This window comes from Panthera leo, chromosome B3, assembly GCF_018350215.1.
Source record: "Panthera leo isolate Ple1 chromosome B3, P.leo_Ple1_pat1.1, whole genome shotgun sequence".
Classification (NCBI taxonomy): domain Eukaryota; kingdom Metazoa; phylum Chordata; class Mammalia; order Carnivora; family Felidae; genus Panthera; species Panthera leo.
The window spans coordinates 120,323,786-120,348,735 of NC_056684.1; the positions used below are offsets into that span (position 1 = coordinate 120,323,786).

The following is a 24,950-nucleotide window of genomic DNA, read 5'->3' on the forward strand; positions in this document are numbered from 1 at the left end:
GTCCTGCCATTAAAAGGCCTAATTAGGCTGGTCATTAAGTTCAATTAGGCATTGGAAATGATCGTTCCTTCTAACCCTGCGGTGCCCTCCAAGAACTGGATCCATTCCCAGGCAGCCAGCTCGAGAGCCGGCTCTAGTTACCGGTGCGCCCAGCAGCCCCGCCCCTGGTGTCGGGCCTGTGACTCCCCTTCGAGGCTGAGGGCAGAGTAATCTAGGAGGCCTTCAGCCCAGAGCAGGGTGCTCCAAGGACACGTCAAATACGGTCAGGTGTCTGCCTTGGTGGCCATTTCCTGAGCTCATTCTGGTCACCCTCCTTTCTTAGGGCCACCCTTTCGCCGTGCACCTGTTAGGAGTCGGGACCTCTGCCTGTGTCCTGGTCCCCTTCTGCCACCCACTCGCCATGTCAGCCTAAGGCCAGTCGTGTGGACTCTTGGGGCGGAGGCTCCCCTGAGGGGTTTGAACTACATGATCCCAGAATTCCCTTTTCAGCACTGGAGTTTGATTCTAGGAAATCCCAAATAGATAAGCCTTGGCATGTACGAGATTTCTCCTCACTGAGCCCTGAGCCGAGAGCAAGGAGGAGAGGGCCAGCGTAAGCCTGTCCCACTAGCTCAGCACGCTGGGGCCCTGTCTCTTCAGCATTAAAACAGAGTGGTCTGCCGGGCCCTCCAGAACTCAGAAAGTATGTTTAAACTTCTGAAATCTGCTTTCTAGATGGCTACTTGAAACCTTTTAGTTTGGGAATCATTGCCTTGAAATGAAACCGCTAACAAGCACGGAGGCGGGGGCAGGCCTTCCAGGCACAGGGGCCGGGTGTAAGGGGACTGAATGTCCACAATCGGTCTGGAGTGAACAGAACTGGCTGGCGACAGCCCAGGGTTTGCCTAGAGAAGGAGATGGCAGCAGACGGTGAGGTAGAAAATGGGCTGGAGCACAGGACCTTGAGCTCCAGCACATGGGAGAACAGGGAGCCGCTGAAGTGTTGACAGGTATGTGACCAGTGGTGCGAGGGACACATCACACCTCTTCTGAATGCCTTTTTGATGTGGTATGAGCTTGGGGTATTTGCAGGGGTAAAAAGACACCCATTTCTCCCTATGCGGAGTCATCTTCTTAAAGGTTGTCTTAGCTCCATTCTCGATGGCAGAATGTTGTCTTTTTAGACCAGACAAAGCTGTAGAGAGAGTCTACTCACCTTTTCTCCCCAAGTTTGATGGCTTTTTTTCCCCAGCAGACTTTGGGGACATTGCTCCTTCCTATTCTGAGAGTGCATTATTCTTGTATCTGACTCAAATGCTTGCTTTCTCTTAAGAGAACTTAACTAAATCTGATTGTGTGAGGTTGGTTTTTCCACAGGATCTGTGTTCCTTCTCAATTAGGATGACTTCTCATTTGCCACTGGATGTGCTGTGTTTGTTGAGGCTGCATTTTTATCTGCAAGCCACAGGGAACCCCACTAGCAGAGGCTTAAACAGAAAACAGTTTGTCTCAGAAAACAAGAGGTCCAGGCTTCACAGTCCTGGGCTGGTGTGGCAGTTCGGTGGTGACGACATGGACGGAACCCTTTCCATCGTCCTGCCCACCATCCTTCACACGTAGGCCTTCGTCATTGTGTTCATGCCTCATGGTTGTATGATGGCTGCTGTATCTCCAGCCCTCACGTCTGTTTTCCAGGTAGGAAGAGGAGAGAATGACATGGAGGTGAGGGTGAAGGCTGGTGAAGGATGAAGGAGGTGAGGGCTCTTTCTTAGTGGGAATTTGTCTTTTGGAGGAAAGGAAATAGGATCTGCTTTCCAGGGATGGCCTCATCTTTCTCATTGGTCAGAAATGTGGTGTATGCCCACCCCTCAGTGTGGAGTAGGCTAGGGAATTGAATGTCTTTAGTTGGGCTCATTGCTGCCCCAAACAAAATTGGGGTTTGAATCCAGAGGAAAGGACTTGTTTTCTGTGGTCAACCCCATCAAATGGAGCTACAGAAGTCACTGGGTGAGACTGTCCTACCATAAGGAATGTATTGTGCGATATGAATTTTTTTAATGTTTATTTATTTTTGAGAGAGAGAGAGAGACAGACAGAGACAGAGCATGAGCAGGGTAGGGGCAGAGAGAAAGGGAGACACAGAATCTGAAGGAGGCTCCGGACTCTGAACTGTCAGCACAAAGCCCAGTGTGGGGCTTGAACTCATTAACCACAAGATCGTGATCTGAGCCGAAGTCAGCCACTTAACCAACTGAGCCACCCAGGAGCCCCAAGAATGTACTGTGGGATATAGAGGGTCAAGTGTGCTAAGGAGCATAGAAACAATTTCACCTAATTCTAGAAGCTCCCCAGCAGTGGAGAATCCCTTCAAAAGGATTTGAAAGCCAGCAAAAGTTGCATTTTAGACAGGGATAATGAAGGAAGGGAACCAAGACGCAGAGAAAGTAAAGCAAGAAACAGGAAACATGAGAAGGGTGCCTGCTGAAAAGCCTGGAGGCTGACACTGGAGGCGAAGTTAATGTCGTTGTAGCGGGCAGTGTCCAGCTGGTGGACAGGCCTGGGAGCCAGGCAAAATGTTTCCCATGTGGAGGTGGGAGGTACCAGGCCAGGCAGTGAGGGAGGGCCGCTGGGTGTGTCCGCTGAGGGCTCCAGGCGAGTCAGCAAGGGGTAGCAGGTACAGGGGCAACAAGGGATCTAGAAGCAAAAAGCCTGAAGCAACTCAGCTGGGCAGCCAGCCAGCACCCACCTCGGGGCTGGGGTTCAGCGGTAGGACCAAGGAGGAGAAGGACAACATGTCGAGCATGGGCAGCATAGGGAGTAGAGACTGGGGTCAGAATAATAACGGTCATAATAACAGTAGTCACAGTAGTAATGGGGGCAGCAGCCACTGTTGAGAGTACTTCCTGTGTGCCATGTGCTACACTAAATGCTTGGCATGGATTATAAGCTCATTTGATTCTTAAGAACAACCCTGTGAAGCAGAATGTGGTGTTACCAATTTTGTGGTTTTTTAGTGGCTGGCGTAAGGGCACACACCTAGTGAATGGTAAAACTCTGCTTTGAGCCCCCGGACTCCAGAGCCCTGCTCAGCCACTGGCTTTAAGCCAGTGTTCAAATCAGGGCCCCAGATCAGAGCTCTGCACCCACACGTAGGCTGGCTGGCTGGGTCCCAGGTGGTTGAGCCCAGGGCTGCGAGTCCCCTGGGACCCGGAGAACAAAGGGCTACTTTCTGAGAAGCCCGATTTGGAGGTTTGGAGAGTTCAATACGAGCCGGCAGATACCTCTTTCCAGCTGCTTGGAGGGAAAGGAAGTAGAAAGGAGTCAGTGAGCAGGAAGAAACCAACGGGAATGTTAAGAGGGGGTTAACTGTTCAGAAGAGGGGGGTAAAGGGAAAGTAAAACTGCCCTGTGTGATTGGGAAAGTAGTGGCTGCTTTGACAACCCCTAAGGGAAGACTGCAGTGGGAAATGTACTAAGTTCTGAAGTAGGAAGGGAGCTTGTGTTCATTGTCCCTGAAAATGATTGACTAAAAGAAAGAGATTTTCCCTTCTTTCATCCCTCTCTCCCTCCCTCCCTCCCTCCCTCCCTTCCTTCCTTCCTTCCTTCCTTCCTTCCTTCCTTCCTGTTTTATTTTTTTCTTGCCATGTTGACATTGGGATCTGCACACCAGCACATCCCAGTAATTGAAATTTGGGGACCCGATAAGCCAGTTCCAGGGAAGGTGGTCAGACTAGGGAACGAATGGTGTAAATGGGGAACAGGGAGGGTGGGGCCAGGACGGGGAGAGGCAGGGTCGGTGTCATTCACAGAGCCAGGGAGGGACCTGAGAAGTCATGGCCCCTTCACGTTACAGATGGAGACAGTGAGGCCTGGGGTTGGTGAAGCGACTCAGGTGTAAAATCTCAGAGTTAGAGAAGCCCTTACATGTCACCTTGGCCTGCTGCCCAAGGTCATACAGCTAATTAGTGTAATAGGAGGTGCCTCTCATTCTACAGCCATGCCCGTCCACAAAGCTCCCGTGCATGCATTTATCAAGTTCACGAAAAGGCCATGCACTATAGTATTTGTGCAATAACTCTGTTAGCATGAAATTGCCTTTGCCGCAATCCTCTGGGACCCTTACAAAAATGCAGTGTTGATTGTATGAAACAATCTGATTGAACAGAAAAACTTTCAGAGAAAAAAGTTATGGACCCCAAGCCAGCCAGTCCCCTGAGGGGCACCCGCAGCTCTGCAGCTCGAGCAGGGAAACGCCAGGAGGAGGTGACTAGGGACGCCAGGCACTGGTTAAAATTCCCCTGACATCAATGAAGTGATCTCCTTGTCCTCCCTGTCATGGATTCAGTCTCTCAAAAATGAAGTGCATGTGTGAATGTCATACCTAGCCCTTCCCTTTTCTTTTCAGTTCTTTGTGGAGAAACAACCAAGAACAGTCTTGGTACAGAAGCAGCAGCTTGGGCATCCGTGGGTATGAATATATGCACGGAGTACAACCCCCTCACACAATCTAGTTTTTTCCTGGTCTGTTGTGTGTGCCAGGGATTTTGCTTTCTGACCCATTCTTCTCTCACCACAGCTGGTCACCAGTGGCCATACTGGGCTCTCCTGGTTTCGTTGGAGAGGCCATGTTTAGAAGCGCCAGGGTGTTCTTGGCTCACCTATAACAGGAGGGCACCAGGGTGGGTGCTGAGCCTTCCCGGAAGCCGCCCCACACGGTGGCCCTGCACTGCCTCGATGGCCTGGCATACCGATGGCCAGCTGGAAGAGGGTCCCCTGTAATGGCACGTGTCACCTTCTCTTGGAGCACCTCATCACTTGGCTGAGTCTGAATGTATTCATGGGGCTTTGGGGACCACGGGATATAACAGAGGGGCAGAGAAAACAGTGGGTAAGTGGCTGGAAGGGAATGTTTAAAGGTCGCTCCATTACAGAGCGGAAAATTCTCTCCAGGAGAAGCAAAAGACGCAGCCCATTCAGTGATTTAAAATGGGCTGAAATCCAGATTTCCAGAAACACCGGTAAATTTTGCCCTCGACTTGTGGACCCATGATTGCCTCTTGTTTCAGCCCCCGCACCCTGTGCCGTTTTGCTCTCCGCCCTCCCAGTCCCACCTCCCAGGCACTGCGTGCGGCTGCACAGTCACTCTTTGCCACTAGCCTCCGGTCCCTCCGGTCAGGTCAGTGAAAGTCCCTGTTTGCAGCTCTTATATCGTTAGCACCTTTCTAACCCTGCTAATCTGCCCACCTAACAGAGAAAGAATGCGCTGTAGGTCAGACTTTTGGCAGACGGCGATACCCAGCTACGATAAAATAAACTCTGCGATGTTAAAAAAACTCTTGTTTTTCGCGGCTAGCCTTCTGTCTGGCTGGTAATGGTAGCTTTCCATTGAGGATGGAAAGCTTTTTCAAAAATAAGTTTATGAAAGTAAAAGTAAGGAGCCAACTTAAAATATGAAGCAGGCACAGAAAACGCACGGCTGTCGCACAACCCACGAAGGTGGCATTTGGAAATGACAGCCTGTTGGGAAGCCTGTGCAGCCACACTTCTCCGCGACCTGCTGCCGTAGCCGGAGGGCGAACACAGCCTCACGCCCCTAACCCCTTCGTGTGCCCCCGTGCCACGCAGGGTGTGAGGTGAGCCGCACTTCATTGCCACCTCCCCTCTCTTTAAATTCTGGGCTTGGATAACTTGGAGGGACAAAAGGAACCCGGCAAAAATGCATATGTCCGGGCCCATGATTCCCTCCTGATGCCTGACTGGTGCCCGTGCACATATTTATAGCGTCAGTACCAACACGTCTGCATGTTGGCCACCCCAGATCCCCCGCTGTCTCCCGAACACACCTGGCCCTTTCCTCCCTCCCCCCTCCTCCCTCCTCCCTCCTCCCTCCTCCCTCCTCCCTCTATTCGAATTGTGTCCTCCGGCAGGAGAAGCCTGCCTGGGGCTTTTCCACCTGCTGCAAGCCTGCTCATCTTTCAGCGGGCAGGCCCTCTGGAAAGTTTCCCCTGACTCTTGGAACTGGCGTGGCTAGTTCCATCACTGGTGCCACCGTGACATTTTGCTTCCGTCCACCTCACTTGTCCCAGTAAACTGGGACCGGCAGTTGATGAGGAGTGGGAACTTTGGTTTCTGGCACCAGCTCTGTGTCCGGCTAGTCCCAGGGCTGGAACTTCGGTTGCTCTAATAACTAACTCCTTGTCTCCGTTTCCTCCCGTAGGAGGTGCACAGGGAGGGCGGCGGTAGTTTTTCAGGCCCTGCCGCATGTGTCTTCTGGAGGTATTACTGTTATTTCTAGAATGTTCTTTTCTCCAGCCAGATTGTCAAATCCTGAGCAAAAGATCCCCAAATCTCAACACTTAGTCATGCCAAAAGTTACCTAGTAAAGTGTCCCAATAAAATAATGTTCGTTTGAGACACCAAAGATATGGAGTTCTCAATTCTTCCATTCTTTAACATATTGATATCAGGCATTTACATACATTTTGTATGTTCCCACAATTATTTGTCGCTGTTACAACTTTCAACCTTTTTCCCTCCTGATAAATGCTCCTTTAGAATTTGAATCAGAACAAAGATGTTATTTTGAATCTGACCAGCAGGGGGCAAACTTCACCCAGGAATTGCCTTGTAATTCACTATGCGTTCAATTTGATAAGGCTTGGTAGTCCATGGACATCCGTTTTCATCTTTCTACTGAACACCTTGTGGACTATACCAGCAGAAGCTAAATATGATATAATATGACCTAAAGCCCCAGAGTGCCAACATTTGAGTGCTGAGGAATTCTTGCTTGTCTTTAAAACAAGGGCGAAATACAATACCTACAAATATATGCCGGACTCCAGACACACGAATGGCAAGAACTAGGAACCGAGGGGAAAAACAGTGGGGGCTTTAACTTTCAGGAGTGATTTTGATGAGGAAAAACCTTGTGGCGAAGCAAAATTGCATGACAGATATCTGACTTCCAGTAAGTGTTATAGGTGCCAGGGACATCTTAGAGCAGAGGAACCCCAGCTGCCCAGTCGACAGCCTGATACTGAACAGACACGGTGGCCGTGATTACCGTGGCAATGTCTCCCGTGCCCAGATTTGGGTTTCCCCTGTGAAGGCTCTTTTTGTGGGTCACGGGGTTCATAAAATAGAGCCTCAGTTTCTGATGTGCTAGTGATGTATGTGATCTGGGACAAATTACCTCCCTTTTCTCATGCCTTGGTGGAATTGACCTCAGTGAAGTTTGGAGGCATTGTGAGATTTCTACTGGACAGTGAAAAATTATGAAAGTAGAGGGGCGCCCGGGAGGCTCAGTCGGTCGAGTGCCTGACTTTGGCTCGGGTCGTGATCTCGCGGTTTGCGAGTTTGAGCCCCTCATCGGGCTCACTGCTCTCAGCACCGAGCCCACCTCAGATCTTCTGCCCCCCTCTTTCTCTGTCCCTCCCCGACTCGTGCTCTCTCTCTTTCAGAAATAAATTTTTAAAAATTTAAAAATTATGAAAACAGGAAACCTCACAAGAAAATGGTACTTCGGCTTCTTTTCCTCCGGAAGAGTGATACTTTTTGAAAATGTAAGGTAGCTTTGGCTCCATTTCAGCTGGTGTCTCATTCTTGCTCTTCCCCTTGCCAGGCGTTTATGAATTTAGCCCCTGGCTGCGGACTTTCTTCTTTTTGTCATGGGAACCCTGTGGGCTACACACCGTGGCTTTAACTTTTTTCTCCCAGGCAACAAGTTGCACTAGTGAACCATTTGTCCGAAGCCTTCACATCCGGATCAGAGGCCGCGGCCCTCGGAGACTAGGCTAGCAGAGGGCCTTTCCCTGGGACAGTCGGGCCTCCAGATTCCTGGCACTTTGGTCTATTTTAAGCCTGTTCTGTCTTGCAGCAGGAAGGTGAGTCTAGGGTCCAATGTGTGCTGTGGTTATTAAGAGACTTCAAGGACACTTCCCCCCATTTATCCCAGTTATGTCCCCTGCTAAAATAGGTTAACGGTGTCTAATTAACCACTGAACATTGTCATGCTGCATAAAGATAGCATCCGGGCTGTTCTCTGAGCCGTGGTACTTTATCTCCATTTAGATCTCTGCAGTATTCCATTAAACTCGAGAGAAACATTTTAACTGAGATGATGTCTACATTAGGGCTGCCTTTCACCCTTCAGCACGTAACCTGTGTAAGCAGCAGCTGAGGCCTTCTCTCTGCCGCAGCGGGGAGGACAGAGGAGATGGACTGCAGGCAGGAGGCTTTTTACGTGGCAGCGTTTCCTCACCACGGAGCCCCAGAAGGAAACTAAGGCCCCAGGGTTCAGTAGCGGTCCCGCGTGGCCGCGGTCACAGGACGGGCAGTGCCATCCAGCCGGTCCTCGGCTGCCCGAGTCATGCCCATCGAATGGCAGCGTGGTCTGTGAATGCCGAGAGAAAAGAACCGTATTTAAGCAAAAGAACTCAGGAAAGGAGCGTGTGTGGAGGGAAAGGTGACTTAGCTGCGTGGGGTCTCCTTTTTTGGCACGTGCAGGCTGTCCTGTTGTAAAGAAAACATACACGATAAGTCTCACAGAAGAGTTAAGGCGGCGTTAACTACCAGATCGTCAGGCCAAAATGCGGTCCTGCTGTGGTTGCAAGTGTGTCCTTGTGGTGGGAAATAGTCACTGGATTTGAAGCACAGTCTATGGGACAAGCATTCCCCGTCGTGTAGAACTACCTGCGTGTCCCCATTGTCGTGTAGAACTACCTGCGTGTTCCCATTGTCGTGTAGAACTACCCGCGTGTTTCTATCGTGGGGGGGCTCAGAACTGGACTTCGGTGCCAGCCACCCCAGAGCTTGTATCCCGGCCCGACAGCTTTCTAGCTGGGTGGCCTTAGGCGAGCTGCTTTACTTCTCTGAACTTGTCTTATTTGTAAAATGGAGCAAATCAAAAGAGATAATGTGATAGTTCAATAATGTTGTATCATACTACATAGAATATATAGTATTCTAGGAAAGTAATATATGTAAGGATAGTATAATAGCAGTGTGCAGCACCCAACAAGCTCAGGAAATGTTAACTGTTGATATCATCAGTCTGGCCAGCCTTCCTGTGACAGGCTCGCGGGAGCGGGGCCTGGGAATGGGCCTCCCCGTGAGGGGTGAAGGTCTCTGTGTGGAGCCAAGGAGAGGAAACCTGGTGTGAGTCCGAGGGAAGCAGGGCAGTAACCAGGAGGGATTGGTTGAGGGTCGGGCTGAAGACGAGGCTTTAAATGGAGGTAGGGATACCGACCAGGTATGTCTGTGTCACTCGCGGGAGAGCAGGAAGCCAGAGTGCCCTTACTCCTGTCGCCCTGTCTTCACAAGGTGGGAGGTGAAGGAGAACATTCCTGTCATTGTCCAGAGCTAAAGCTTCATTCTGCAAAATGGCCAAAGCAATCAGCAAGTGATGGAGTAGCTCTTCAAAAGAAACCTGGCATTTAATTAACTTTTCAAAGCGCTGGTTCAGCAACCTCTGTGTTCTACATTTTGAATATTGAACAAGCATCTCTAATCGGATCTGAACCGCTTCTGGGCCTGCCGGGACGAAGAGTGCCTGCTCAGGCTTCACGGGCACCATGGAATCTTGTCTGAATTTCAGGAGAGCCAGCTCAGGATCCCTCAGGAGCAGAGGCTTCAGCTATGAAGGCTTTTCCTGCCTCCCCTCAGCCTTCAGGTCAAGGCAGAGTTCATTGACACTGGTGTTAGAAGACAGCGGGCAACCCAACAGCATAAGGCGACAGGGTTTCCGTTTTGCTGCTCGGTACCTGTCGTTCAGCACACTAGCTGAAGTGAGCTTCAGGGCACTGATTCTCATACGTGTGACCGGGTCCCGTCTCTGGAAATTACTTCCTCGGGGGGCCTGGGGTGAGGCCCAGCACACAGACACTGGGGAAAACAACAAAAAAAACTCAGTGATTCTCTTGTGCACCGCTGGTTGAGAGCTGTCGTGGTAAAGGATTCTTTCTAGTTCTCTGTATCCTCCTTTGCCTCCCGCAAGTGTGGCAAGTCAGGAATGGATGGTCTGCACGGTAAACGCACACAGGTGTCCGGGGGCCCGAGGGGCGTCTGAAAGCCAGCGGGTACCCGCTTTTGAAAAGGCCCGGGCCGGAGTGTTTGGAATCTAGGGTGCAAGTCAGGAGATGGGGTTTCTTGCGTCAGCCTCGTGGCTGACTCGCCCCATGACTTGGACGGAGCGCACGCCTCTGTCACATAGCGTCTCTGAAACTCGCTCGAGCTCATCCCCAGAGCCGGGCTGAGCTGGCATTAGTGTTGGCAGAGCGCGAGGTGAAGAACACTGAGGGACACTCCTCCTGTGGAAGGTGGTCGGGCTCCCACCCCCTCCCCCCCCGGCCTCCCCCTCAGGAGCCACTTCTGGGACAGAAGGCTCGTGGGCTGGGCATGCAGCAAGAGACCAGATGCCCAGGGCACAGCCGACTACAGCCCTGTGGACGGTCTACGCTGAGGCTGGGCCCGGTCATGCTGTTTCCTCAGAAGTACGTCTGTAAGGAGGAGATGCCCCGGAACCCTCCATCCCCTACCTCAGCCTCCACCTCCCCGCAGTCTGTGGGAGCCCAGATCCTTCTCTAGTTACCCCACCCTATGGCGCTGGGATAAACCACGGTGTTTGGGTTTTGTTGGGTTTTTTTCTCTTTAACCTGTCACCGACAGCTTAAAAATACACTTTACGTCATGACTGGGTTTGTCTGTTTATAAAACCGGGGTGGGGGGGGATGTTTATGTAATACATTCCCTTACTATTTGCAGGCTACTCTCTTTTCTGTTCTACTCTATGCTGTTAAAAAAGAAAAAGGAAAAGACCAGAAAGGCTGGCGATGATCCACTAAATTGATTTTATGACTCACGGTGGGTCATGACCTGTAGTTGGAAGATCACTGTGCTTGAATCTGTGTCCTTGTGCCGGACTCTGTCAGTGTGTGACTGGAGGTGCCTTTGGGGACCAGGCAGGTAAAGTAGATCTGCGAAGTGGGTGGGGTCGTATATCAAAACGGCACCTTAAATTCTGTTACTGACGTGCACGTACGGATTAGTTGCGTGTTCACATTTCCATAAAGACACGTACGCTGTCACTTCTGAGACGTTCTTCCCACTTAGCCTTCCTTTTGCTTTCTGGCTTTTGGTAGCTGCGAAGCTCCGGGAAGTGCTTCTCTTGCTTCTTAATTCCTACTCTAAGAGAGCCAGCAGTGCAGACTGAATGACAAAGACACTCCTCCTGACCACCCGCCCCAACCCTGTGCTGGGAAGGGCTGGGGGTTCAGGCTCGTCACAGCCACACTTCACTTGAGTTTTCCATAAGGGAATGCAGGCCCGGCCTCGCAGGCTTTGTCTCTGAAGAACTCAGAAATCTGGATTTTTGTACAAAATCTCCCCGTTTGGGCAACAAATTCATGTTGAAACCAACACAAAAATGAACACCAGTGTGGTCCAGACAAACTGATGCGCTCCTAGGTAAGGCCAGAAAGTGCTCAGCTTTATCAAAGGCAAGGCACTCCTGGTCCGTTCTCCAGGGCCTTGCCCAAGTTCCCACTGGCCTTTCCATCTATCCTGAGCAGAAGGCTTGCCCAGAATCTGCTATTTCAGGCAGAGAGAGTGAGAGAGAGAGAGGGAAAAAAACAAAATGAGAGAGAACGAGAGAACATGCCACCCAAGGGCATCCCCACTCTCTGTTCTGGAGGGCTCCATTCTTATTTTTATTATTTTTTTAAAGGTTTATTTATTTTTGAAAGACAGAGAGAGCGCTAGGGGTACAGAGCAGAGAGAGAGGGAGACACAGAATCCGAAGCAGGCTCCAGGCTCTGAGCTGTCAGCACTGAGCTCGATGCGGGGCTCGAACCCACGAGCCATGAGATCATGACCTGAGCCGAAGTCGGACGCTTAACCGACTGAGCCACCCAGGCACCCCAAGGGCTCCATTTTGATCTTGTTCCTCCTCATGGGGTGAAATGAAATTTTGAAGGAGTCCTTGGGCCACCCTGGAGTGAGAGTAGGATGTGAACTCAGCAGCAGTTATGCTGAATGTGAAACTTCTTCCCGTTTGGATGTGGAGTGGATAAATGGCAGCTAATCAGCCTTTCCCTGAAGATTAGTGGTACCATTATTGCTTCCTTCAGACAAAATCACTGCTACTTTGGCCATGGCATGTTGCTTAGGAAGGAACGATATAATCACAACTCTTCAGGGTAATCAGAGATGCTATGTCTTGATGTACAAAATGCAGGTGCTGTCCGGCCCGCCTGGCCTCTTTAATCACGTTGTTCTTCTCTGACCCTGTATTCAGCCAAGCCCTTCTGCTGTTGGTGATGTATTCCTGAGGCATTTGGATGGTGGGTTGTAAAGTTCAATTTCACCAGGACAATTAGAGGCAGTGGTTCTGGGGAACGTACATGAGCTGAGAGTAGAGCCTTCTATCCTCCCACACGAACAGGTGGCTTTGGTGGCTGCTAGGTGCTCTATGTTTAGGATTTTCTTGACTCAGATGAGTATTGAAAACAAATATCCTCCAGCAACAACATGGTGGTGGTGCCTTGGGCACCCGTCTGCAGTTTACCTGTGGTGCCTCCCTTCTACCTTTTCTGTCCCCCGTGCCCTCCTGGCCCTCCCTGCTTGCTTAGTCTCTTTACTTTCTCTTTAAGAGTCAAAAACTACAGCCTGAGAGATCCGCTTAGAGTTGTTCCATCCAGTTCTTACCCATTCTCTTCTTCCCAGCAGCAGCCAAAACTCTCCCCCCCCTCCCCCTCTTCCTTAACAGCGCAGTTGATGTGGTCCAAATTTCATGGAAACTAACCTATTTAAAGTTGGGCTTAATTTCTAATTACACTCAGGATGGGGGTGGGGGTTGTTTGGATTCTAAGGGAATTGTGGGTTGGTTCCCATGTAGCTCCACTGGCAAGGCTAGTGGGCCCAGCACTGTCGAAGGCCTTCTCATGCATCCTGGCTCTTGGCCATTATGACATTGCCACCACCCTGTGCCCATGTTCATCATGGTGGTTGATTTCTGACTTGGAAGAATTCATTAAAACACACACCACACACACACACACACACACACACACACACACACAAAACCTTTGTTACTGTGGAAATTTTCGGACATACAGAAAAGTAATCAACATGTACCCAATACCCAGCTTTAATAATTGTCAACATTTTGTCAGTCTCATTTAGAAGACTTTAGATCAGTGTTTCTCACAGTGTCAGTAGTGATCAACTTACATTAGGATTATCTGGGGATTTGTTTAAAATGCATATCCTCGAGCTCCCCTTTTCCCAGAGCAACTGATCCAGAAAGTTCTCTCTGCCAGGTCCAGTGATCTGCATGTCTAATAAGCTTCCCAGATAGTTCTTTTTAAAAAAAAAAAAAAGTTTATTTCTTTATTTGGAGAGAGAGTGTGCATGCAAGGGAGGGGCAGAGAGAGAGAGAATCCCAAGCAGGCTCCGAACCGTCAGCACAGAGTCCGACGCGGGGCTCAATCCCATGAACTGTGAAATCATGACCTGAGCCAAAATCAAGAGTCAGATACTTAACTGAACCAACCAGGCGTCCCTTGAGATGGTTCTTATGCACGTTGAAGTTTGAGAACCACAGCCTTAGATAAATGTCTGTATAATTAGGCTTCCTGTTCTCATGGAATGTCTTAAGGGCACTACTTGCCCAACATCACTCACAGGGTCTTCTGATTCTTCAGGTGGAGGCTACAGAAAGGCCCAGAACCTGCAGCTCAATCTGTATGGCTGGTTCATCCATTTTTGCTCCTGGGAAGCTACACATGCTAACAACTAAAGCTCCAACTAAGACTCCAGGCCTCAATCCTAAGAAAGTGTTCTATAAATTGGTCTGTTAATTGTTGAAAGGAGGGCACCGTATCGTCTCTATCCTTTTGCGTTTTGAACTTCCTAGTCTGCCCTTAAACTCAACGATTTCAGTTGGGAGTTATACTGAAATAAGCCTAGGCATTACAGGGGCACCTGTGTGGCTCAGTTGAGCGTCTGCCTCTTGATTTTGGCTCGGTCAGTCTTGTGGTTTGTGGGTTCGAACCCCATGTCGGACTCTGCGCTGACAGTGAGGAGCCTGCTTAAGATTCTCTCTCTTTCCCTCTCTCTCTGCCCCTCCCCCGTGCTTGCTTGCACGCTCTCTCTCTTTCAAAAATAAATACAAATAAAATAAAATAAAATAGAGAAACACGGCAGCGTCTGTAATTCTCTCATGTGGGTTATGGGCCTTGGTCTAGAAAGAGAAATACAGATAAATAAAGCACTTGGAATATGATAATTTGCCCTCACTTTTGAAACCCCCTCTCCTCCATAGACATGAGTCTAGTGGGTTCTCACAAACCCTGTTTTTCTGTTTTTCAGGTCAGGAAGGAGGGCTTCTGAAGAAATAGAAGAGTATGTTCCCAGCATATTCTTATGGCATCCTTTGGGGACCTTTGCTAGCCGTGCAGGCTTCGTGGGCATCATCCGTTCAGCCTCTGTTGGACTTAACATTAGAAAATGGAACACATCTGACCGCAATCTGTCCCTTTAGTTATGCACGTTGAATCAAGAGTTCAGTTAATGCTGCTTCCTCAGCCGGAGGTCTGGACCCTGGCACTGATGTCCCCGTCCCTCTCCCACCCTGTGGTTTTTAGAATTGGACGTCCAGGTATCAGAGTGCTGACCCAGGGGTTCTGCTTATTGGTACAGATGGGAAGAAGCAGCACCGGCTTTCTAAACCCAGCCTTCTCCTAAGACTTCCATCAAAGAGAGAGAAAGAAGGTTTCTAGGCAAAGATAGAGTGTAAAGGCAGAGCCACTGGACGCCAGTCCCCCCGGGGGTGAGAGGAGCATCCGTGTCATAGTCTGTGGAACAGTCCCCCGCACAGCTTGTGCTACCGTATATGGCAGACCCGGTTGCCTAATTAGGTCTGACCAAGCTGATGGAGGAAAGTGGGTCCAGAGACAGTTTCATCTAGGAGAAAGGATACCCACAGTGACAATTTGGGCAGTTTCTTTCTGTGTCTGAAGTTGATTTTCCTCTTTCCTTTCCTTCTTTTTGGGGGCAGTCACCGCCTCAGACAGCAGAGCTTGGATGGATCAGATGACGGAGGAGGTAAGATACCTTTGGAGGAAATCAAAAAAGCTTCCAGAGAGGCTCCACGGCCCCCAGAACATTTCCTGGGTTGCAGCGAAGGCACTGTTTGCCGCAGCCTTACCGGGCTGCAGTGGCCGCATCCTGTCATGTCTCCGTGCCTCGGGGGAGTGCTGCTTCCTCTGCCTGGAGCACCTCGCCTCCGGGGTTATCCTCCAGCCCTACTTGTCCTTCACAACTCTGCGGAAGCATCACCTGCTCTCACATGTCCCCCTGTCACCACGCCACTGCCTCTCTGACTCAGAAGTTTCTCCCCTGTGCTCCCGCAGCGTGCTGGGCAAACTTAAGTTATAATAGCTAATGTTTATTGGGTGTTTATTCTGCCGGGCGCTATTCTACCAGTTTGTATGTGTTAAAGCGTTTAGTCATCACAACGACCCCATGAGATGGCGCTATTCTCCCCATTTTACAGATGAGGAAACTAACATACAGAGACATTAAGTAAGTCTTCTTTCCAGTTCGTTTTAAACTCTGTGGTCCAGTGAGGATGGTTTCCACTGCTACGTAGCTACTCTTTTCTTCTATGGTGTCTAATCTGCCATTAAGGCCATTCGGTGAATTTGTTCTTTCAGATAATTGTATTTTTCACCTCTAGAAGCTCCATTCAGTTTTGTGTCTTCCATAATTTGATTATGTTTTGCTTCATCGTTGATGGTAGCCTTTATAGTAGCTGTTTTAAAGTCCTTTTCTGCTAATTCTATCATCTCTGTGTTTTCTTCTACTGACTGATTTTTCTTCTGGTTACAAGACATATTTTTCTGCCTCTTCGCGCGATTGGTAGTTTTTTATTGGATGCTGGTCATTGTGAATGCTGCTCTGTTGAGTGTCTGGACCTTGTTTCTGTTTTAGTAGGCAATTATATCTGTTTTAGGGGACAGTTAACGAATTTGTTAGTCAACTTGGTCATTTTGTTTTTAAGCTTTATTAGGGCAACTCTAGAGCTAACTTTATTGTTTTCATACTTTAAAAAGTTTATTAGGGGCGCCTGGGTGGCTCAGTCGGTTAAGCGGCCGACTTCGGCTCAGGTCACGATCTCGCGGTCAGTGAGTTCGAGCCCCGCGTCGGGCTCTGTGCTGACAGCTCAGAGCCTGGAGCCTGTTTCAGATTCTGTGTCTCCCTCTCTCTGACCCTCCCCTGTTCATGCTCTGTCTTTCCCTGTCTCAAAAATAAATAAAAACATTAAAAAAAAAAAAAAAGTTTATTAGAGACAGTATTAGCAAAATGTCAGTTCTTAACAACTATAGACGCAGTATAATCCTAATCAGACTCCCAGCAAGTTTCTGGATATTGACAAACTAATTCTAAGGTTTACATGGAGAAAAAAAAGAACCAGAATATTCCCTCCCTCTCCCCCCTCCCCCCCCCCTCTTTTTTCCCATAGAGTTAACTTTAAACATTAAGATCCCCAGGCATCCCTGCCTGGTGGTTCACAGGACTCTCCACTCTGCCTGGGTGGAGCTGAGCATCTTCCAGTTCTCTGTAAGCTGTGGGGATTGTTCTTTCTTGGTAGTAATTCGTTGTCCATCCATGCGGAACTTGACCCTATACACACACAGCTTAGAGTGCAATCAGTCTAGATTTCTGCGGCCCTTCTGCTACATAGGTCCTCTCTCTCATCCTCTGCTTCTCTGGTTCCAGCCACCGTCGCCTACCTAAATTTTGACCTCTGTCTCCTCAACTCCACGAGATCTCCATGATCCACTTGGCGTTCCCCCTCCCTGGGCCAGAGTCCAGGAGGTGTACACCCAGGCAGGAAGCCAGGGCGGATGGTAAGGTCTCACTCATTTCCCTTCTCTCAGGGATCACTGTCCTGCACTTCCTACTGCCTGCAGTCTGCACACAGTTGTGTCTGTGTTATTTCCAGGTTCCTAAGTGTCCCCTGCAGGAAGGTATTCCCGGTGCTGGTTACTCTGTCATGGCTGCAGGTGGAGCCCCAAAGCTTTCAGTAACTAACCTTTGCATGTGACCACAAAGTGAAATGGAGCATTAAATCTAGAAAGCTTAGATTACCTGTGTTTCAGCTGCCTCACAGGACTGGGGACATGTGAGACGTGTGAACCATACTGGGATAATGGTCGAAATATAGATTCCCAGGCCCAGCAATCAGAAGCTGGAGTTGGGGCCCAGAGATCTGTATTAATGTAAATACACTCCCTGGACGAATATTTTGCACACCGAAGTGTGTCAGGCCTGCTGTAATGCCTCAAAAGTCAGGATTGAGGACAGGAACGGACAGGAAGTATGAAAAGGTACTTCTGCCTTATTTCACGCCAAAGGGGTTTTAAGGTAAAAACGTAGTCATAGGAAGTCAGGAATTCAGCTTCCGCTCTGAGATTTAGAGAGAGCTCCTGAGCACGGCTTCATCGTTCTTAAGTATTTGACTCTTCTTTTTCTATTATCTCTTATTGACAAGGTCATTTCTTTTTCACCAGATCTTCTTCCTTAGCTCTACTCACTCAACTCCTTGTCGCTGGCAAACTCGTCCACCCACTAATGATTCCCAGTTAAATGAGCCCCTGTTAAATGAGGGATCCCGCGTTTCTGTTCCCAAGTCTCTTTCCCAACACGTGTACCTGGGTTGTCTCGTGTCAGTGCCAGATGTGGTGGCTCCGTGATTGGTGGCTGCTGGCCACACTTTTGATCTGCCTGTCCTCACGGATTGTCTCTCCGGACGTTGATTGCACAGGATGGCAGGTGATCATCCAGGACGATGGGCCAAAGAACTCAGGGAGACAGGGGCCCTCCTGGACATTGACAAGGCTGTTAGGTGGTTAAGCAGCAGTGAGTGTGGACATTACGATGCTGCTAACTCTGAGGTGCTCATTAAACTCATGGTCTACAGAAGGTTTACTCAACTGGTATCTTTTCCCGGCCTCCTCCTACCCTAAACCTTAAACCTCTTTCTAACTCCCTTCAAAGGACTTCTGAAATCCTTCTTTCTCCATTTTTTTGCGATGTGTGAAAATGCTACATTTCAAGGAATAACTGTTCAACATTACAGCACTCATTACCTCTGAATGCTGAAGTTAACACACATCATAAACGTGTGTTATTAGAAGGTTGTGCTGGCTGCCGTTGTGACGTCGTCACATTGGAAGTAAAGGATTTCAGCTTTGAGCACCTCTGCAGGCCATCTCGTCCCAGCCTGTCATTTCACATGTGACAGCACCGAAGCTTAGAGATCATCATACAAAATAGGGTTCTGAGAGGGACTCTGGTCTTCTGACTCACAAAAGAACGCTCGCTCTCCTAGCGCTTATCCACCAGTATCACTGCCATCACCACTCATCACCAAACTCCTTTAATTCTCAAGACAAATCTATGAGAAAGTCTTTAAAAATCACCTTCATTGAGGTCTAATGTACATACAAGAAACTGAATCCACTTAAAATGCACCAGTTGAGTTGTGACAGGTGTATACACCCCATGAAACCGCTTCCGTAATCAAATATGGAACATTTCTGTTGCCCCTCCAGAATTTCTCATGCCCCTTTCCAGTCCATCCTTCCTCTGCCCCTGTCTCCAGGCGACTACTGATTCGTTTTTTGTCGCTCTAGGGCGGTTCACATTTTCTGGAGTTTTATGTAAGTTGAATCATAAGTACATATGCTGTTGTGTCTGGCTTTTTTCGCTCATTGCGACGATTTTGAGTTTATCCAGGTTGTTGTATATATCGTTAGCCTGTTACGTTTATTGATGAGTACTATTCCGGTGTATGGACATACCACATTTTGGTTATCTGTTCACCTGGCAGTGGACATTTTGGATTGCTCGCGATCTCCATATTCAAGATGAGCTGACTAAGGCAAAGAGAAACATCCTTGCCAAAGGTCACACAACTAGTAAGTGATGACACTTGGAAGGCGGCTGTGCTCACCTCTATACCACCAACACTACACAGCCCAGCACCAGGATTTGAATACAGATCTTGACCCCAGAGTCCTTGCTCCTGGCCTCTGGGCTGTCACAGATGGTGTGACCCTCAGCTATGTTGGTGTCTCCTTCCACAGGTGGGTTGTATTCATGTCAGCTCCCACGTTTGTAATGTAGAGTGCCTAGCGTGACTGATAGGATGCTTAATATAATTCCATGAAGGAAGGAGAGAAGAAAGAAATCTATTTTCAGAGAATACTCCTAGTATTTCTTTTTCCCTTTCATAAACTTGAAGTGTGAAATTAGTGATTTGGCCTTTATTTTGGCTCTGGAGGTTTAACACGTAAAACCCCCTTCCTTGTCACAGTGTACTTGATTTTACCTTCTAGGAGGGATGCCTCTTCCCTGGCATAAATCTGTTTTCCGTGCAGTTATGCCTGAGTCCTTTAATGGAAAATCAGTTCATATGTTACACTTCACACTCGACTTCGTCTATTTGACTGTATGTGAATGTTTAGAATCCATTTTGCAGTAGGAATCATATGTTACCTATAACTAGTTTTTAGAATTATCTTTGCTCAGAGAATTACTTGGTTGGCTAGTGAAGGCTGTTCCTTTGAACTTAGAATAGCCAGTGGGTGGGGACACTCCATGAATGATTGCCCTGAACCATCCATGGATGCTCATTCAGCAATGCCATTAAGCAGATCTTTGGGTGCCTTATGAGGGAACCTACTGGTCCCCATAATAAAATCACACCCAGGTTCTTCAAGGTCATTGGTGCGAGGAGCTTTGTCACCTGGGAAGAGGCTGCTAGTTTCCTTGTACTTGGTAGGGGTGACAATTGGCCAGCAATCCCAAAGGAGACTGAATCTTAGGGAGTAGATACAAGGATCCAAGGTCTTCGATCCAAGCAGGCGGTCTCATTCCACTACCAGTCTTAGAGGTTAGATTTTATTGAAGAAAGGCAGCAGGTGTTCGTACAATGCCTCCTGTGGCCAGGACTGCCCTGATGCCAGAGATAGTGGCGAGTAAGGCAGCCCTTGCCCTCCGAGAGATTCTGATGTAGTGAGAAATGCCCCCTCCGTTCCCTCCCTGTCTTGTCTAGGAAGTTTCCAGGAGCCATGTTTCTGAGATCTGTGTCTCAGCATTCAGCCTCCCAAGCTCTGGGCACGTGTTCTCCTTCTTCCCTGGGGAAGATGCCCAGGGAGGGAAGAGAAATGCTTCTTCCATCGATGTGTCAGACTTCCAAGGAAGAGAGCAGGAAAATAGAAGAAGAAAGGGGCTTTTAGGATAAGATTTGTTTTTAGAATGAGAAACGGGAGTGAGTGACGTTTGGAGGTGGTTTAGAGTCTGCTGGTTAGCTAGAATGTCCTGCACGGGACTGTTTGCAAGGCCATGGTGGACCACAAGCTTGCATACCCTGAGGGGCCAGACAGATACCATACACACATGAAACAGCACACATGTGAGACAGTAAAGGATAGGGGGGCCTGTGGTAAACCTAGAGAGGAGATGGCATAGCCTGAAAGTTCAAATTCATATTTCAGAAAATGACAAAGAATTTTCGAAATCACTTCATTAACAGAACAAAATGCACCTGCAAGTTGGATTAGGCCTTTGGCAAGTGATCTGCGAACGTATCATCAGACTTTGTAGGGCTGTGCTCAACGGGAACACAGAACTTTGTTGGGAAGACGAAACAGAAGAGATGAGAAGCGTTATGGAACTAAGACAGCAGCAGTATACTGGATGGCAGAGGCAGCCAGTGGTGGTTGCTGTGTTCATGATTTCCATTAGGGCCACAGTTCAGGCGACAAAGAAATCCCTGTGGGCTGAGGATGCTTCAGGAGGAAGGAAGAATGAGCAGTAGGTCCTGAAGGCCAGGCAGGATTTGAAGGAGGAGAAGAGTGCGAAGGGCCTTCCTGGTGAGGCCTGGCAAGATGAGCTGGTTCTACAGAGCAAAGCCCTGATTCTGGTCCGTTCTCAGCTACAGATTTTCAGTGTCCCATATAAACTGCCTTTAATGAAGTTCGGAGATTGCCATTCATCTAATTTGCTGATTCCAAGTGGAATCACTCACAAGAGTTGACACAATGTTTCAGGGAAGTTGGGAGTCATGAGTATGAGAATAGCTGAGAATGATGGACAGCCAGAGCCCCCAAATGACCCCAGGGTCCCCAAATTGTAGGATGGCCACACTTATCTTTCTTATTTAGATGGCCATCCTTTAGTGGCAGGATTATCCATCCCGATCCTTGGAATCAAGTTTCTGGTTTACACTAAGGCGTTCAGACTTCTTCTGTCATGGAAGGTTGTGTGGTGTTAGAAGAAAGAACATCAGATCTGGAATAGGATCGAACCCAGGCTCTACAAGTGACTTTGGGTGAGTCATTCATTCAACCACCATTTGTTGAGTACCTACTCTGCGGTACTCAGGGCTGGGCTCTGGGGCTATGGTGTTGAAGAAAACGTGCGGTCCTTGGCCTCCTACCGTTTAGAGCTTGGTCAGGGAAATGGGAACTACGCAAATGGTCACACAAATAGATAAGCAAGGACAAGTGATGATTGAGCCCACTAAAGGCAGAGCTCAGAGCGCCATGAGAGAGAATAGTGCAAAAACCTGACTTGGATTCGGTGATGAGGGAAGGCCACCCTGAAGCAGTGGTTTTTACACTTCAACCAGAAGGAAGAGTGAAGTTTCCAGGAGGGAGGGTGCGAGCGGGGGGTTGGGGGGACCCTGGTAGAGGAGACTGCAGGTGCAAAGTCTTGTCACCTCTCCCAACTCCAGAAGGGTTTCCAGCTCCAAAACACAGCTCTCAGAAAGGGAACTCTGGATAGAGTGTGAAGCTTTGAAGACGAACTTTGAGAAGCACAGAGATGGGGAAGAGCATTTTCTTGTCCTTAGAAAAGATGGATAGTATTCAGGGTGAAACGACTTCTGAAAGTACAATTAGACACAGACTCAAATTTCAAATAGTTTGTCTCAGAGTTAAGGTCAAGTTAGGAAGGAACCTGTGAGCCCCCAAAGATGTCTTTCACAAGTAGAAAGTCTCTAAAAACAGGAGCTTTAAAAGAAAGGATTAGCTCTTTCTCACATTTCACCACTGCAACTTGGCGTGATCCAGGACCGTGGGCAGAATTCTCACTGCCTCTTCCCACCATCTCATCCCCACTGGAGAGGGCTGTGCTCTTTGCAACTCGGATTCAGTTTTGACAGAATCGAATACCTCCAAACCTTGGGAATAATAAATCCTTATGGCCGACCAAAAAGTGTTTAATTCCTAAAGGACCAGCCGGGTTGAGCCACTTCTAGCCAGGGGCAATTGGGGACTTAATTCTGTAAGTGTAGCAATCTGGATGATCTGAGAGCTCTGAGTTTAAGGGTAATTGCTCAATTTTCTGGCCATGTCAACAGGGAAAATAGGTAAAAGTGGCTGAACACAGCCAAGCAATGAGGCTGGATGAGATGTGAGATGCTAGACTGTCAGTGGAATTAGAAAAATGCCATCTGTAGGGGGCTGGCGCGCCCTCACCCCTGTCTTCCCCTCTCCCCCTTCATCGCCTACCCTGGGCTTCCCATCTCTCTTTTGGGCTGCTTCTCGCTCCTTGCTTAATCTTCCCCGCCTACTCTGTGTCCCTTCTGCAAACAGCAGAGCCGCTATGAGCCTGCACAGCTTCAATGTGGAGAAAGAGAAAGTGGAAAGAATTAAGTACAGATAAATTAGAACCCTGACATCTCAATTCCTTTCCCTTGCTTAGTAAGAACGTTCCATTAGGGCAGCGTTCAGCATACGGGACTTCTTAGTTGGTTCCCAAACCTACTTCCTTTGCCTCCCTAATCTTTTTAAACTATTACAGTCAGCACTAATTTTTTGATTAAATAACGTTCCTTAAAATCTATTTGTTTTTTCTAAGTTCAGAGTCAGTAGAAGTGGGCGCTAAGGTTTTCCTGAACTCACGCCTGCCCACCCTTCCCTGACACCCAAGCAAGGACTCCTTTAGCTGAACATTTGCATCACAGGGGTGGGGCCTGTGGGGGGAGTGGGGGGGGGGATACTCGCTGGTGCAAGGGCTGGCTGTCATGTCTGTTGTGTCTCCGCTTTGGTCTCTGTATATGAGGTAACAAATTTGGAAAAGGAGCCATTCTTTTTTTTTTTTTTAAGTTTATTTATTTTGAGAGAGAGAGAGAGAGCACACACAAGCAAGTGGGGGAGAGGCAGAAAGACAGGGAGAGGGTGAGAATCCCAAGCAGGCTCCTCACAGAGCCCAGTGCAGGGCTCAACCTCACGAACGACGAGATCATGACCTGAACCAGATTAAGAGTTGGACGCTTTACCAACTGAGCCACCCAAGAGCCTCCTCTTTAAATTTTTTTGTATTTTTGAGAGAGAAAGAGAGAGAGAGCCTTAAGCAGGCTCCATGCTCAACACAGAGCCCAGTGCAGGGCTTGATCCCACAACCTCAGGGTCATGACCTGAACCAAAATCGACAATGGGATGCTCAACCAATGGAGCCCCCCCGGCACCCCAAGAGAAAAGTCATTCTCGTGGGAAACGGTATTGGTAATTCGTGTTTGCGCTCACTGCGAGCCAGGCCCTGTGGTTTTACCTGCCGTGGCCCTCACAGCGGCTCTCGGAGGAGACACTGATTATCACCCCTGTACAGAGGAGGAAATGGAATCCTTGGCACGTGAAGCCGCTCAGAGAAGTCACATGGCTGTTTCGCAGCGATGTGCTGGTTACTGTTTTGACCACTGGCTGTCCAGGGGAGCAAAGTCCTCGCGGGTTAGTGTTTGCCGATTTCTGTGGCGTCAGTATCCCCACCGTGACTGGTCTCGGGCTCCCAGAAGGACATCACTGACCACAGAGCTGGGAAGACATGGGCAGGAGCACACGAGTAGATCCTAGTTCTACCCTACAGGTAGAGAAGGGAGAAATTATCACAGGAGCATGGATAAAGTGAAATGTAAAATTTAGGAAGTGCTGAGTTTTGACTGTTGATTGCCTTTGTTTTTAATATAATTTATCTGGTTATGAGGGTGTATAGCTTAGTCCTTAATGATGTTTACGTGTAACAGCTTGCAGGCAGTATTCCTAATAATTTAGCTCTTGGCTCTTACAGGCCAGTATGAGCTGCTCCGGCACACCCCCGCTAGCTCGTAGGCAGTGGAGCTGGATTGCAGACGTGGTCTTCGGGACTCCCGAGCACTCTGCTGTCACAGCCGTCCTCGTCCTTGTTGAAGCATCGGGTTGGTGTCTCAACCCTGCTTATTGAGGAAGCTAGTCTCCACTCATTTTTCTAGCCCCCTGTTGCAGATCCCTTCCCACCCCGGTTCTCAGACTAGCCTGCCGGCCTGTGTCCTCGGCTCTGCCGACCCTCCCACCCTCAGGTTTCGCCTACAGGAGTGGCCCGGCTGACAGGCATAAGCCGAAGAGACCAGGCTCGTGCAGCTCCGTGACATGAAACAGAATCTTTAGGTTTGACTGTTCCTCTCTTGTTATGCTTCGTTTTTTATCAAATCCGTGGAAATCGCTTTTAGATGATGATTTCTTGTGCCCGTGCTGAGTCTTCCAGAGAGGAGAACCTGCTTTGGAGGTTTCCCCGGGCTTCGGCGGGTGGCAGCAGGTGTATCGGGTGTTTGGGACGTTTGTGAGAACCAAGGCCCCACAGGGCTCCTCCTGGGGCTGAAGGGCCATGTTTGTAGTTTTCACACCAACCTGCCCCTTTGAGGTATAGCAGAGGAGACAGACTGACACCTCAGAGACATGGACACTTGAAAGACTGCATGGGACGTGGGGGAGCCCCAGCCAAGGGTGCTGAATCATGGTGTGGGCTGAGGGCATAATGGGGCTGCAGGTGGAATCTGTGCAGGTTAATTGCATTATGGAAAATGAATTTTATTACAGTGATTCTAAACAAAAGATTTGCTGTGCTCTACCAGTAGGCCACAAC

General features: G+C 48.9%; 1 protein-coding gene across 2 annotated transcripts in view; it reads left to right on the top strand.

Moving 5' to 3' along the window:
• IFT43 (intraflagellar transport 43) overlaps nt 1-24,950 on the top strand; it is an 80,787-nt gene that overhangs the window by 42,972 nt on the left and 12,865 nt on the right. For both annotated transcript variants that reach the window (XM_042943860.1, XM_042943861.1), the window contains exons 4-5: nt 14,349-14,381; nt 15,037-15,083. In XM_042943860.1, coding sequence (XP_042799794.1) covers nt 14,349-14,381; nt 15,037-15,083 — 80 coding nt within the window. The remainder of the gene's footprint in view (nt 1-14,348; nt 14,382-15,036; nt 15,084-24,950) is intronic.